Consider the following 15,163-nt stretch of genomic DNA (forward strand, 5'->3'; position numbering starts at 1 on the left):
ATGGCCTTAGTTGCTAATGCTCCTAAAAACCAAATAACAAACAAACAAACAAACAGCCACGCCTACCTGTCAGTCAATATATCGTTCTTGACTTTGCTCCAGATAACACCTACCGTCTGTTTACCGAGCGAGCAGTGCTAGAATGCCGTATCGGGAAACTAATTTTCCATGTAAGTTATCCAACGTTTCTCATCGTTCTCGTGTTGGCTTTCTTTACCTTTGTCAATTTTCTCAGTTGACATTGATTCAGGGATAGAGGGCATGATATCAAAATTTGCAGATGATGGAAAGATCAGCAAAGTAGTTAATGATAAGCTACATGATAGTTAAGCTATATGATAGTTAATGATAAGGATGATTTAGATAGACTTCAGCAATGGTCAAAAAAGTGGCAGTTATATTTTAATGCATCAAAATAAAGGTCTTACACCTGGGAATAGCAACCCCAAAATAACTTATACACTTGGTGGGGTTGAATTGAAAGCAGTAGAGGATGAAAGAGAGTTGGGATTTATGATATGGTCACACATAAAAGTTCTCTGAGTGGTGTAGACAGGCAGAAAAGAAGGCCCCATGGTGTTTTTCGAACATTTGCATGCAGAGATAGGGAGGTCTCAATCCTGCTTCCTAAGTCAATTGTAAGACCACATTTGGAATACTGTGTTTAGATGTGGAGACCGTATACTTAAAAAAAAGACATTGAGCTTCTTGAAAGGATCCAAAGATGAGCAGTGCACCTGGAGGAAAGACGAGGAGAGACGACTTCACTTTTATGTGCTAACAGAGTTTGGAAACTAGCCAGCTTCGAGGAGAGTTAATTGAGGTGTATAAGGCTCTGAAAGGTGAAAGTAAAATAATTGAATATGAAAATTTCACTGTTATAACTCTAAAATTAGGGACCATAATTTCAAATTACTGGGTAAGACATTTAGACTGGATTGCAGAACGTTTTCTTTTAGCCATCATTGTTGAATACTGAACAAGTTGCCATCCATGGATGGTTGAGGCCGGGAGCGTGGGGAAATTCAAAGGTTGACATAGACACCTACATGAGAATGAAGTCAAGTAGATATTTTATTTTATTATTTATTTATTATTTTTAATGAATGAATGAATTTTTTTTTTTGGCTGGTGCAGCAGAAGACTGCAGCTTCCTTGCACCATATGGCTATTATACTAACTCTGGAGCTGTGATGAAAATGCTAAACTAGGAGAATTCTGAAATCTTTAAAAAAAATGAGCTGGCCAAGCATTAAGCACCTACTGCTTGAGTCATGTTTAAAAATCTCATATTGTGACTACCTTCATGAGTTACCATGTATTGCACTACCTTAAATAAGTAATGCTTCACCAATGGAGAAAACTGTTGTTACTTATTCTCGGGGGGGGGGGGGGGAGATACCACCACCCAGACAGCACTGTTTCAAGGCTTGTTGGCCTATCGTCAGTGGACGGGTAGGTTGGTGTTGGTAACAACAGTTTTCTCCATTGGTGAAGCATTGTGAGGCAACTCCACAATATGAGAGATGCCAGTTGGTGTGTATAATAGTAATACTAAAAAGAATAAACCCACAAGGCGTAATAGACTATAGATTGGTAATTCACTATACGAATATCAGTGATATATTACCGTATTTTTCCATAGTAGTAAAAAAACTACAGAAGTAGTGTAAATGGCATTGATTTAATTGGATCTCGTATTGTGACTACCTTCACAATAAGTTACCATGTATTCCACTACCTCGAATAAGTAAAGCTTCACCAGTGGAGAAGACTATTGTTACTTATTCTCGGGGGATATTACCACCCAGATGGCACCATTTCAAGGCTTTCTGGCCTATCTGCAACACCAGGATACCTACCCTCCCACCGACGATAGGCTGAAGCATTACTTATTTGAGGTAGTGCAAAACATGATAACTCATTGTGAGGGTAGTCACAATATGAGATACAATTAAATCAATGCCATTTACACTACTTCAGTGGTTTTTTACTACTATGGAAAAATATGGCGATATATCACTGACTTATAGTGAATTGCCAATCTGTAGTCTATTACTCCTTGTGCGTTTATTCTTTTTAGTATTAAAATTTAGTAAAAAAAATTCTCTTAGCAAACTTTGTTCATAGATTAACATAGGAGAAAACAGTAAGGTACTTTACTGATTCAAACATTTGTCAAGTTTCGTTCTAAGTAACAAAAGTATTCTTGTTACTTTGTGAAGAAGTATTCAGAAGAAAAGAGGAACACCTCTTTTGATAGTCAAAATAACAACTTTCCTGATATAAATTGTGTAGCCAGATTGACATGCTATCAAGGCTTTGAATATGGTTAATGGCTACACAGTTTATGAGTTGTACCTTTAAAAATTTTATACGGTAACCCCCTAATTAAATTGACTTCAGAAATGACAGACAGCATCCACAGAACCAAGTTTTTCTTCTGTATAGGACCTGATGCAACTGTCTCAGTTTGATGGTATTTACTATCAGTTAAAATATTTTCACAATAACACAGATTTAACTAGCAGCTAATGAGATGGTTGGCATTACTTTAATTTATTAATGCAGTATTCATTAATGGATAGTTGAATTTAATGGATATGCTTTCCTCCATGTAATCAACTGAGGTTTTACTATATTTTTGAATATTTTACCCTGCTTCTGCTGCAATACTGGTTGCTTTTCTATAGTGGGAAGATGTTAGTGCTGCTTGAAATTGCTACTATTGTAACAATAAATAAATAGTCTGCACATCAAATAGACCAATAATTTCATTTTTTTTTCTTTCATTGAAATCTGTTTAGTGGTTTCACACTTATGAATAAAGCAAGTAAAAATATGCTTGTGAATATAGTTTGCATGTATATGTATACATATTTCCAGAAACTGTACTGACAGTATATATCATTGTAATTACTTTAATTCATCCTAGAAAATTTAAGATGGCCATTGAAAAGATGGAAAACCACAAAAGGAAACTGGCTGGTCAGGAAGAAAAGCTAAGCATACTGACTGCTGACTGCAGTCATAGTAAGTACAGAGCTATGTTTATTTAACATCTAATATTTGGCTACAAATATTTATACTGATACTTAATACAGTCAAGAAGTTCAATGTTGCAGTTGTTATATTGCACATTTCAATCTGTATCAACATGTGTAGAACTTTTTTTCAGCATTCAGTGTATTTCTTTGCTATATGTTTGAAGTGCATTTACTTTTATCATGATTTCCACGTGTCAAAACTGTGAAATTTGGAACATTGAGCAAACATCAAGCATTGAAAAACTTTGATGATCGCTATGATCTCATTCCTCAAAGTGCCACTCCGAGTAAGGAAAGATACATAGTAGTATTGCACTGGCTCTGACAGGTAATTCTGCAAAAGCATACAGAATGGCGAGCAGCCAAAGTTGTTGCATGCCAATATACCTGCACACTTCTCATTTCTCGTGCAACAAGAGTTCATTAAATATTTTTGTATTGTCTCATCCCTCTATTCATGTTATATTTTTTCTTTTCCTGAAAGTGAAACATTTGTGAGGCTACTTTTGTGGCAAACATTAGCATTAGCATTAGTAGAGGCATTTGATGTAAGAAAGCAAGCTTATGCAGCATCAGCCAAAAAAAAAAAAAAACCCACTTCCACTTCACCCCTTTGTTCGTTCAAAATACCTGTCCAGCTGAGCCTTAAACTTATTTAGGCTATCAACTTCCACGACAAAGGATGGAAGTCTGTTCCACCAACCAACCACCTGCTGGCTAAAGGCAAATTTCCGCACGTCTATCCTACATCTGTCTTTCCTCAATTTGAATTTATGCCCTCTCAGGTGATTATTCTGAGCGAGAGGAAGAATCCCTTCAGCATTGAGCATGCTCAAACCATTCAAGGCTTTATACACCTCTATCAGATCACCTCGCTGGTGATCTGATAGAGGTGTTTTGTAACTTAAGTTTACTTTAGCTTAAGTTTTGTAAATTACAGTGTCTGGAGACTAGGGTCTCCAGACACTGTAATTTACAAAACTTAAGCCTTTCTTCGTAAGAGCACCCCATTTTTCCATTCACTAATCTTGTTGCCCTTCTCTGTACTCGTTCCAGCAGCTCTACATCCTTCTTGAAATGAGACCTCCAGACCTGTATACAGTACTCTAGGTGTGGCCTGACCATTGCCTTATACGAGGGAATAATCACCTCCTTATCCCTGCTAGAAAAATTCCTATATATCATTGACAATACACCATGAGCTACTCTTGCAGCCCGTCTGCACTGCTCAGAGAACTTCATATCTGCCTGCACAACCACCCCCAGGTTCCTTTCATTCTGTACCACTATCAGTGTAGTACCACAGAGTTGATACATTGCTCTGGGGTTGCTGTTTCCCATGTGTAGTACTTTACATTTGTCAATGTTAAACTTCATTTGCCACCTCTCAGCCCATCTGCTCAACCTTTCCAGATCCTGTTGCAGCAGCATAGTGTCAGTAGTGTCCTCGACAACCCTACCTACCTTTGTATCGTCTGCAAACTTGGACATTAAGCTTGATATACCATCAACAATATCATTTATGAATACAGAAAACAATAATGGACCCAACACTGAGCCCTGAGGGACTCCACTAATAACATTAGTCCACGACGAGCAGTGTCCATTGATTACCACTCTCTGTCTTCTCCCCCTCAGCAAACAAGAGGTTATTGATGCACTCAAAATGCTCTCCATACTATCTAACCAGCACAATTTCAGAACTGCTACCAAAAATTGCATTACTGCTCAAGGAGAGTGGGCTTTTTAAGTATAGTTACATTTAATATGTGAGCATGGGAACTTTTTGACTGATACTTTTATATTACAATACTTAAGGACAAAAAAGTTAATCACTTGTGGTATTTAGGGCATGTAAGAGATTGGACATATGTATCTTCTGTGTCTGTTTGCTTACAGCACTGAATATAAGGCAGGTGCAGAAAAGATATTGGTAAGTGGCATAAAGGAGTGATAGTATTTGGTAGGTCTAAAGGACATCCTCTTAAAAAAGCAGTTGAATTTACTGGTATTTCAGAAAGAACAATAATAAAGAGTTTTTAAGAAATTGTGAGGCAAAATCAACCAGAAATCAGCAGCAGAATTGTGGTGTGTTCTACGTCAGTTTTCTCAACTGGGGGATCTGTGGCTTGTGCTTCGGAAAACTGCAAGTTTACCTTACATTTGACTCAGCATTTTCTGAAACTTCCTAATTGGAGAAAGAAGGGAAGAGATCAGTTTCTTGCAAGATCGAGTTCATATTGTCTGTTCCTTGAAAACAAGACTTTGTGCTCTTTATCTTTAAGTACAAAGTAGTCTTGGTGTATAAGTATCACACACTCTGGGAATTTTATCTCATTGTCCCTGTGCAGGCCAAAGATTCCCCACCTATATAAAAGTATTGCTGATATTTTTCCATTTAAACCCCCACAACCAGCGTTTGAACTCAGAAGAAAAAAGGACTTGCAGCACATCAGTTTTACTTTGCTTCCCAGGGGAGAATATTTTATTTATTGAATGCGCCAGTTTTCCATAGTTTGCATAATCAGGAATTCAGAATCTTTGGCAAATTATGGCCTCAGTTGCCAATGCCCCATTAAACAACCAACCAACCAAGTTTCCCCTTATTTTATATATATATATATATATAAATGCTGTGTAATTATTTTTCAGTAACCTCTTTTCCATAATGAGCAAGTAAAGAATGCTCTTTGATTTTGTGCCAACTTCAAAGAAGTTGGCACAAAATCAGAGAGCGTTCTTTATAAAAATCAAAATATTGTGACGATGTTGTCAATGTCGTCACAACAGAAAATAGAAGGTACTGGCAGAACCTTTATGAATACTTTTAGTGGTATAACAAGTGCAACCATAAAAAAAGACGATCGATGAATCTTCCACGAATTTGTCAGATAAGTTCAAAAAACAAAAATATGATTTTCCATACATTCAGTAGGGTTTTTATGGTCCATTTCCCTCAGCATGAATTGTTGAGGAGGCTTCCATCCTGCAGTGGGTTGATAATGGCTGCACTTTACTTTACAGTAGGGTTTTTAGTTGCACTAAACTTGATGGAGTTGTAAGGCTCCAGTGCTGCAGTGTGTGCTTTGTGGTGATACGTTAGTAATAGCCATTATAGTGCAATGAAGATGCAGGCTTTTTGCTGCACTGGCGAAAAAAAAAAAAAAACACAATTAGATAAGAAAATACAAATTATTTTCTTCCCTTCTCATTCAGGTACAATTTACCTCATGTAAGTAAATTCAAATTTTCAGCCTCAACTACCTATGAAGGTAACCTATTCCAGCAATCAATGACTTTCTAGCTAAAAGAAATGTTCCTGCAATCTAGTCTAAAGCTCTTCCCCTGTAATTTAAAATTATGCTCCCTAGTTCTGGAATTCTTTTTTAACAGTGAAAATTCTACATTCATTCATTTTACTAACCACTCTCAAACACTTAAAAACCTCAATCAGGTCACCTCTGGGGTGCCTGATTGCCAACTCTGTAGCCCACATAATTGGAGTCTTTCCTCATATGGTCATTGTTTTACTGATTTCACAGTGCAAGTTGCCTGCCTTTGGTCCCTTTCACAAAACTCAATGTCTGTTTTCAGAGGTCTCCATACTTGAACATATTCCAAATGTGGTCTTACATTTGCTTATACAGTGGGATTATGACCTCTCTAGCTCTAAAGGATGATGTGTGATAAATCATCGATAATACGGGCTTTCCTGGCCGCCTGTTTATGCTGCTCAGAAAACTTCATGTCTGCCGATATCGCAACTCCCAGATCCTCTCTTCCTTTACAGTTTTTATTTCAACCCCAAGAAGTGTATAATACATTTTGGGGATGCTAATCCCTAAGTGTAAGAACTTACATTTTGCTGCAATAAAGCATAGCTGTCCGTTTCTAACCATTCTTGAAGCCTCTTTAAGTCATCCTGAAAGAGTGCTGCTTGGTCATCATCATCAGCCATTTTCAATCCACTGCAGGATGAAGGCCTCTCCAGCAACTTTCCAGTTCCTTCTGTTTTGTGCAATGACCATCCATTTACTACCCACAAACTCATAAATTTCATCTATCCATCTCCGTCGTTGTCTTCCAGGTTTTCTTCTAGCTCCTCTTGGGTACCATTCTGTTATTTTCTTAGTCCATCAGTCATCATGTCTTCGAGCTATGTGTCCTGCCCAAGACCATTTTAGTTCTTTAGTTTTGATAAGAATGTCCTTTACTTGAGTTTGCTGCCTAATCCACGAATTTCTCTTCTTATCTAACAGTCTGATTCCCAATATAATTCATTCCATTCTTCACTGTGTAGTTCTCAGCTTCTCTTCCATTCTTTTGGTGAGTGCCCAAGTTTCACTTCCATAAGTCATGGTGGGTAGTATACATTGTTTCATTATTTTACGTTTCAGACAAATTGGGATATTGCTCCTCAGTATGTGACAATATTTCCTGAATGCTATCCATCCAGAATTTATTCTTCTCTTGACTTCCAGCCATTAATCATTATTACAGCTAATGACTTGTCCCAGATAAGTATATTACTCCACCTTTTCAATTACTGCTCCTTCAATAATTATATCCCTTTCTATGGCGTACTTGTTCATCATTACTTTTGTTTTAGCCACATTCATCTTTAGTCCAAAATCCTTACTAACTCTGCATAACTGATTAAGATTTTCCTCTAATTCTTTGGTGGTCGTGGCTTATGACCACAATGTCATCTGCAAATCGTAAATGGGTTAGGTACTCTCCTTTCACATTGACTCCTTTCTGCAACCAGTCTAATCTTCTGAAAGCTTCCTCAAGAGCAGCAGCAAACAATTTCGGAGATATTGTGTCTCCTTGTCGAACTCCTTTCTCAATTTTAAATTTGCTCCTGTCTTTGTCTAGTCTAATAAACGAGGTAGCATTCTCATATATTTTCTTCAAAATCATAATATATGGGGTAGCTATGCCTTGTCTTTCCAGTGCCCGAAACGTCTTATGCTGTATGGAGTCAAATGCCTTTTCATAATCCACAAATTCCTGGCATAATGGTGTTTTATATTCATTTGCTTTCTCCATTTGCTGTGACATTACATGAAGGTGATCCATAGTTGAGAATCCTGTCTAAAGCCAGCTTGCTCTTTCAGTTGATTCTCATCAAGTATTCTTTCTAATCTGTTAGTAATGACCCTTGTGAACAACTTGTAGATGTGGGATAACAAGCTAATTGGTCTATAATTTCCAATTTCTGATTTATCTCCTTTCTTATGCAGCAAAACTATGATTGCATTATTCCACTCCTTGGGCGTCACACATTTTCTAATGCATTTTGTGAAGAGTCTTACCAGTTTTTGTGTCATATCCCTTCCTCCCAATTTTAACAACTGTACAGTAACTTCATCATCACTCGGGGCTTTCTGATTCTTCATTTTCTTCAACGCATGTTCTACCTCATCAGGAAGGATATCAGGTATGTTGTATGTGTTACTAATTTGCAATCCATCTTCCCCACTGCTGGCATCATTCACTCGCTCCTTGTATAACTCTTTATAGTAGTCTTCTGCTATTTGAATTATGCCTTCTCTGCTATTTATAAGTACACCATCACTATTGTTCAGTTTCAGTATCATTTGTCTTTCTGTATTACTGCTCATGCCTGCTGATTTAAATCGTTTGTTTTCCCTTAATACTTGTTCTATTTTTCTTGTGTTAAATTTTCTTATGTCCTCTCTGAATCTCTTTCTAATGGCTTTGCATAACTCAGTATACTCAATTTTCTCGTCGGTGTTTATCTTGCTCGTCATTTTTCACCTTTGGTCCATCATAACAAGTGTTTCTTGACTAATTTTTTCTTTTTTGGATTTCTTTTTCCCTATAGGTTTCTTGGGCTTTATCACTTTCAGAAAGTTGTAATATTCCTCGTCGATATCTTAGTCCTGAGCAGTCTGCAGAAGCCTAAACGTGTTCTTAATTTCCAGTACATACTGCTTTTTCTCCTCTTCTGTTCTCTCAAAGACCTTTGTATTATTTACTCGAGTCAGTTTTTTCCTTTCTTTTCTTACATCTATATCAAGTGTATACCTTACCATTCTGTGATAACTTCCAACATTTACCTTGTTCAGGACAGTAACATCATTCACAATATATCTTCTGTTAGTGAGGATGAAGTCGATTTCATTAGTTGTTAATCCATTTGGGCTCTTCCATGTCCACTTTCTGTTCATCCTTTTCTTGAAAAAAGTGTTCATTACTGACATTCCTCGAGATTCTGCAAATTCCAGAAGTCTTTCACCTCTTTCATTTCTTACACCAATTCCTAAATTTCCTATAGTTCCCCTTTCTGCGCTGTTTTGTCTCTTTCAAACCTACACTATCATTAAACATAATGATAGTGTAGTGGGTTTTCTGCTCATCTAGGAGACTCTCAATTTTGGTGTACATTTCTTCAACCTCTTCATCATCATGGCTCGATGTTGATGCATAAATCATTATAACCTTTAGCTTATACCTCTTAGAAATCCTGAGTATTAGTCTTTAACACCCTTGGTGATGTACTTTTGAATTCCAAAATTTTGCTTTTTTATATCTTTATGGACCAGAAAGCCAACTCCATCTTCACTCCTTTCACTGTTTCCATTGGTGTACAGCAGATTTACACTTGATAAACTTATAAGTTATTCATTTCTTCTTCTTGTTTCAACCAAACTGATGATATTCCAATTCACATTTTCTTGTTCCTTTTCCAGCTTTAATATTCTGTCTTCACCAATGAGCGATCTTACGTTGTAACAGTCTAAGTTCAGTTTCCGTGCATGGCAGCCTGGTCGTACCCAGAGATTCTTAGCACCTTCTGCTTCCACTCTGATCCTCTCGCTGCCATAAGAGGGGGAGTGAAGCCGCTGGGGATTGAGGGCCATTTGTTTCGTCTTACTGTCATGTGCTGGAGGGTTTGGTCTTTTCCTCTTCACGCTGACCAGGCATCTTGAAGAGAACCACTCTACACGTTCGTTGCCACCTAAGCGACGTAAAAGGGCTTACCATCGAGAAAGTGTGCATGAATGGATTTTAGGGAGGCAGGCCAACCGGACTTCTCCTAAATCTTCTGAAATAGAAAGATATTGGATCCATCTGTGTTTTAGACTGAGTATCTGATAACACAGAATGGCTGTTCCCCTCTAAGCTCCTTGGTACTGCTCTTTATCGTTAACCAGCAGTAACCCTTGGTACTTCTCGTTAATGATCAGTACCAAGTGCTGCTTTGTACTGATCATTAACTACTCTACCAATCTTTACGTCATCTCCAAATTTTTACATCGAGCTGTGTCTCCCTTCGTCGATATAATTTATGAAAATCAAAAATAACAGTGGTCCAAGAACCAATCCTTGGGACCCCGCTTCTGACTTTACACCGATCTGAACAATATCCATTAATCACAGCTCTCTGCCTTCTACCCTGCAGCCACACAACCAATCCATTTTAGAATTTTCCAGTAGTAAGTAATCCTTACATGTTCCAGTTTATACAGTAACCTCTCATGAGGGACTGAGTCAAATATTTTGTTAAAATCCAAATAAACTGTCAAAATTGTTCATTACATACAGCTCATGAGTAACTGTGTAAAAATAGTGCATTAAGTTAATTAAACATGATTTTATCTTAACAAAACTGTGTAAAAACTATCTGAATGTCACTGAATTGCACCATTAATCATTGCCTCTTAAGTTTTTTCCCCACCACTGAAGTCACTCTAACTGGTCTGTAGTTACTGACTTCACTCTTAGAATCACCTTTATGTATTGGTGGTATGCCTTATTTGCCTTTATGCACCAAAGTTTTTCTAATAAACAATCATCTGTAATTAAGACATCAATAATTTCATATGGCTCACACCAGTAGCGTAGCTACCCTTTTTCGGGCCCGGAGGCAAAGAACATGTTCGGGTCGCTACTTAATTAATGAAAACTGCAAAAACAGGAGACAGCCAAAGAAGCCGGGCCCCTAAAGTGCCCGGAGGCAATTGCCTTGCTTGCCTACATGGTAGCTCCGCCACTGGCTCACACAGCCTCTTCTCAGCATTAGGGATCTTTCATCAGCAAAGACTGATGCAAAGTACCTATTGACTTCATTCGCAATGTCAGCTGGATAATCTAAGACTTTCCCACATCCAGTACACAAGGGTCCGATCCGATTAGCTTTTTTCTTCATTGTATTCACATATATGAAAAATTCTTCGTCTCCATTCTTTGCTCCCTTAGACAATGCTCTCTTATATGCAGCCTTAGCCTCCCTGACGTTATTTGTGGTGCTATTACAGATCAATTTTTACCTGTTGTAGGCTTCAATATTTTTCATCACACTAACTGTCCCATGCTATCTCTATCTGCTCTATTTGACCAGCCAGCTCCACAGTCATCCATTTCGGCATCCTCCTCCTGCAATATTTTCTTAAAGGTATGTGCGGTTATGGTTTCTGTGATTTTTGTTTTAAATGTATTTCATGATTAAAATAGATTTAGTATCCCTCAACAATCTGCCTGGTTCACAGATGCCATATAGTGCCTTAAAGTGTGAAAGTCCCCTCTTCTAAAGTTAAAACCCATGCCATTCATTCATAATGACAAAGTCGAGAATATTCTCACCACTAGTATTTTCTCTAACATGCTGGTACATACATTAATTGTCTAATTTATTCAAAAATGTTTTTCCCCATCATGATTTCCCCCTCACACTTATTACAATCAGTTAGGGGCAGATTAAAGTCATCCATAATAAGACATTCATGTTTTCTTGACCATTCCATCTACATATAAAGACTTCAGTCATATTCGTCACAATCTTCTGGGTTGTAAATTACTTCCATTCTCATTGTTCCTTTGCTTCCCATTAACTCACATTACACAGATTCTATGCTGGCAGATTTAACTGCAGATTCAGCAAAAGCACTTTTTGCACCCAGGCTCTTTTGATAAGAAGCATGACCTCCATCCATTCTATCTTCCCAAAATACATTTACCTAACGTAATGGAACTCGTCATCACCAATTTTCAGGTGGCACCACATTTCTGTTAGCCCTATCATATCTGCATTAGTTGTCCTAACGAATGATACTGCCAAAAATCTTTGCACCACCTTTGTTCAAATGAATACCATTTCTACAAAATGGATTCCTTCTACCTACAAATGCAAGCAAAGCTGATAAAAAATCCTCCCCCTTTGCAGATTCCCCAAATTCATGAGTTAATCCACATGGCTTTGGCATATAATCCTACCTACACCAAAGCTCGCAACAATTGTAAAGCAGTTATTAATCAGTCCAAGCTAGAGTTTGAACAGGCTAAGAGTAGAAAACTTGCTTCTTGTCCTAATGATAGCTGAGCATTCTGGTCTCTTGCCAAAACTATTGGCCACAACTTTTGCCCATCTCTGCTCCCACCTCTGTCCAAACCAGATGGTTCTGTTGTCACTTCAGCCAAGGATAAAGCTGACCTGCTAGCATCCCATTTTTCTTCCAACTCATGTATTAATCATCTTGGTAAAACACCTCCCACCATTCCCAACACACTCCATTCAATGCCTCCTGTGGTCTTCCGTCAAAAGGATGTCAGAAGGATTTTGACGAATCTTGATGCTAAGAAAGCTCCAGGTCCCAACGGTATTTCTTCACTTGTTCTCAAAACCTGTGCTCCTGAACTTACTCCTATTCTTTGCCACCTTTTTTCACTTTCATATTCTAAAGGTGTTTTTCCTTCTGCTTGGAAATTTGCTCATATCCAGCCAGTTCCTAAAAAGGGTGACAAATCCCTCCCATCCAATTATTGTCCCATTGCAATTACTTCTACCCTTTCTAAAGTAATGGAGAAATCAATTAACTGCCTATTCTTAAACTACCTTCCATCTGATCAACGATCGACAGTATGGATTCCATCAGTGTGTCTATCCACTGGTGATATTCTTGCTTGTTACCCATTTATGGAATAATTCAGTGGAAAAGTTCGGTGAAACACAAACAGTTGCTCTTGACATCTGAAAGGCTTTCGATCGTGTTTGGCATAAGGGTCTAAACAAACTTCCATCTTATGGTTTGCCAACTGTTTTTTGTAATGGGTTATCCAGTTTTCTCTCTGATCGCTCACTGAGGGTGATGGTAGATGGCTCTCTGTCTTCTAACTTCTCCACTAATGCCAGTTTCCCCCAAGGTTCAGTTCTTTCCCCCACTCTTTTCCTCTTGTATAATAATGACCTTCTTCCATTGACTGGAAATCCTATCCATAGTTTTTGCCGATGATAGCACATTGCATTCCACTTTCCATTTTGAGAAATCTTGCCCTGCTCAATCAGCTTCAACTTCTTGAAAATCTGCTACCAATTCTTTAAATGCCGATCTCCAGATAATTCTACAGTGAGCAATTTAGTTGATTTCAATCCTTCTAAAACTCAGTCTTGTCTTATATCTCGCAAAAAGGATTCTTCTGCTCCTATGCTTATCTTTGGTGACACTCTGATTTCTAGGCAAAATGATATATCTCTTTTGGGGATTACCCTGACTTCTAATCTCTTTTGGCACAAGCACATTACAAATATTTCTTCCTCTGCATCTAAAAAACTTGGTTTTCTCTTTCGCTCTCGGCATTACTTTTCTTCCAAACAGCTGTTCACTCTGTACAAATTGCAAATCTACCCTACCATGGAATATTGTTCCCACATCTGGAGTGGTGCCCCAAAACCTCTCTCAGGCTTCTTAATTCCGTTCAGAAGAGGGCAGTTATGTTAATTAATGATTCACCTCTAACAGAGTCCCTCCACTTGCTGTCTCATAGACGTACTGTTTGCTGCATGCCTCTTCTACAGATATTTCCATGGTCACTGTTCTTCTGAATTGGTTTCTATAATTCCTGCTCTCTCTTTCAAAACAGTCCGAACACGTGCCGCCACCAGCCAACATCCATTTACTGTCCAACTTTAAACTCACAGAACTAACTTTTCATCTTCCTTGTTAATTCATTCAACTGCCGTTTTCTGGAACAACCTTCCTTAATACGTATTTCCTGAAAATTACAGTCTACAGAAGTTTAAGTCCAATGTCAACAAATATCTTCTTTTGTCCTCTCAACCTCCAAGCCTGTACTAAGTACTATAGGTTCTAATACCTCTCGCATTTGGGGTTTACATAAAAAAAAAAATAAATAAATAAAATAATAATCCTTCCTATTGTGTCTGGGTTGAATTGCAAGAAATGCATTCTAACCTGACTTGTGGCTTTTTTTTTTTAGCATAGTCCTTTATTTATCCAACAGATGGTCAGGCTGTGAATGTTTAATATCGTTAGTCACCATGTGAATAATAATTCTCTCTTTACCTCCTTTAAAATCTGACAATCTGTGTTGGTAACATCATCAGTTGTTGCTTTTGGCAAACACACTCTGGTTCTAGACCACTTATCTTAATTAAAAAATATGTTACCTGTTTCCTTGACAATAGTGTATCCCAATAAAAGTAGATCACCCACGACCAGAGCAGGGTGCAGTTGACTATTCTTTTCTGGGATCCGAATTGGGGTGTACCACTTGGCAGGCCAGGAGATATTGGGTCTCTGACAAGCTCCCAGTTACATTTGTTTTTAGGGCAAGCACTCATTTTTTTCAGTGACTCAAATTCTTCTTGTAACACACCAATTTCTAATTTGAGAATCATCAATTGAGCTAGGTCTGTCTAGTAGACCTGCCTTAGAATACGTTGGTTGGTTGTTTGTTTAAGGATTTTATGGCGCATTAGCATCTAAGGCTATAATACGCCAAGTCAAAAAGGTGTACAATATAAAAGTATAATATTATAATTGTTTATAGATTATTGTAAAGGAGTATACAATATAAAAAGTTCATAAAGCATAAAACGATAAAAACATTCTAGATAAAGTTATTTAAATTAATAAGTTGTAAAAACTTAAATATAGCTGACACGTTGTCATTGCCCGATAAAATCTGTCTGAGTGTATAAGGCTCAGACAGATGGCTAAAACATAAATGACGGTCATTATAAAAAGACGGACATTCAATTAAAATATGAAGGACTGTTAAAATGGTGTCACAATTTCTACACACATAGGACGATCGTCTGCCCTCAGCAGATAGCAAAGTGTCAAGTG

At 37.8% G+C, this 15,163-nt stretch overlaps 1 protein-coding gene across 1 annotated transcript in view; it reads left to right on the forward strand.

Annotated features, from left to right (window-relative positions):
* Positions 1-15,163, forward strand: part of LOC150090908 (uncharacterized) — a 202,000-nt gene that overhangs the window by 158,570 nt on the left and 28,267 nt on the right. Inside the window, exon 6 of the mRNA XM_090380604.1 lies at positions 2,936-3,033. Within this exon, the coding sequence (XP_090236730.1) occupies positions 2,936-3,033 (98 nt within the window). The remainder of the gene's footprint in view (positions 1-2,935; positions 3,034-15,163) is intronic.

This window comes from Mastigoproctus giganteus, chromosome 1, assembly GCF_048544385.1.
Source record: "Mastigoproctus giganteus isolate SK-2022 chromosome 1, ASM4854438v1, whole genome shotgun sequence".
NCBI classification, from domain to species: Eukaryota; Metazoa; Arthropoda; class Arachnida; order Uropygi; family Thelyphonidae; genus Mastigoproctus; species Mastigoproctus giganteus.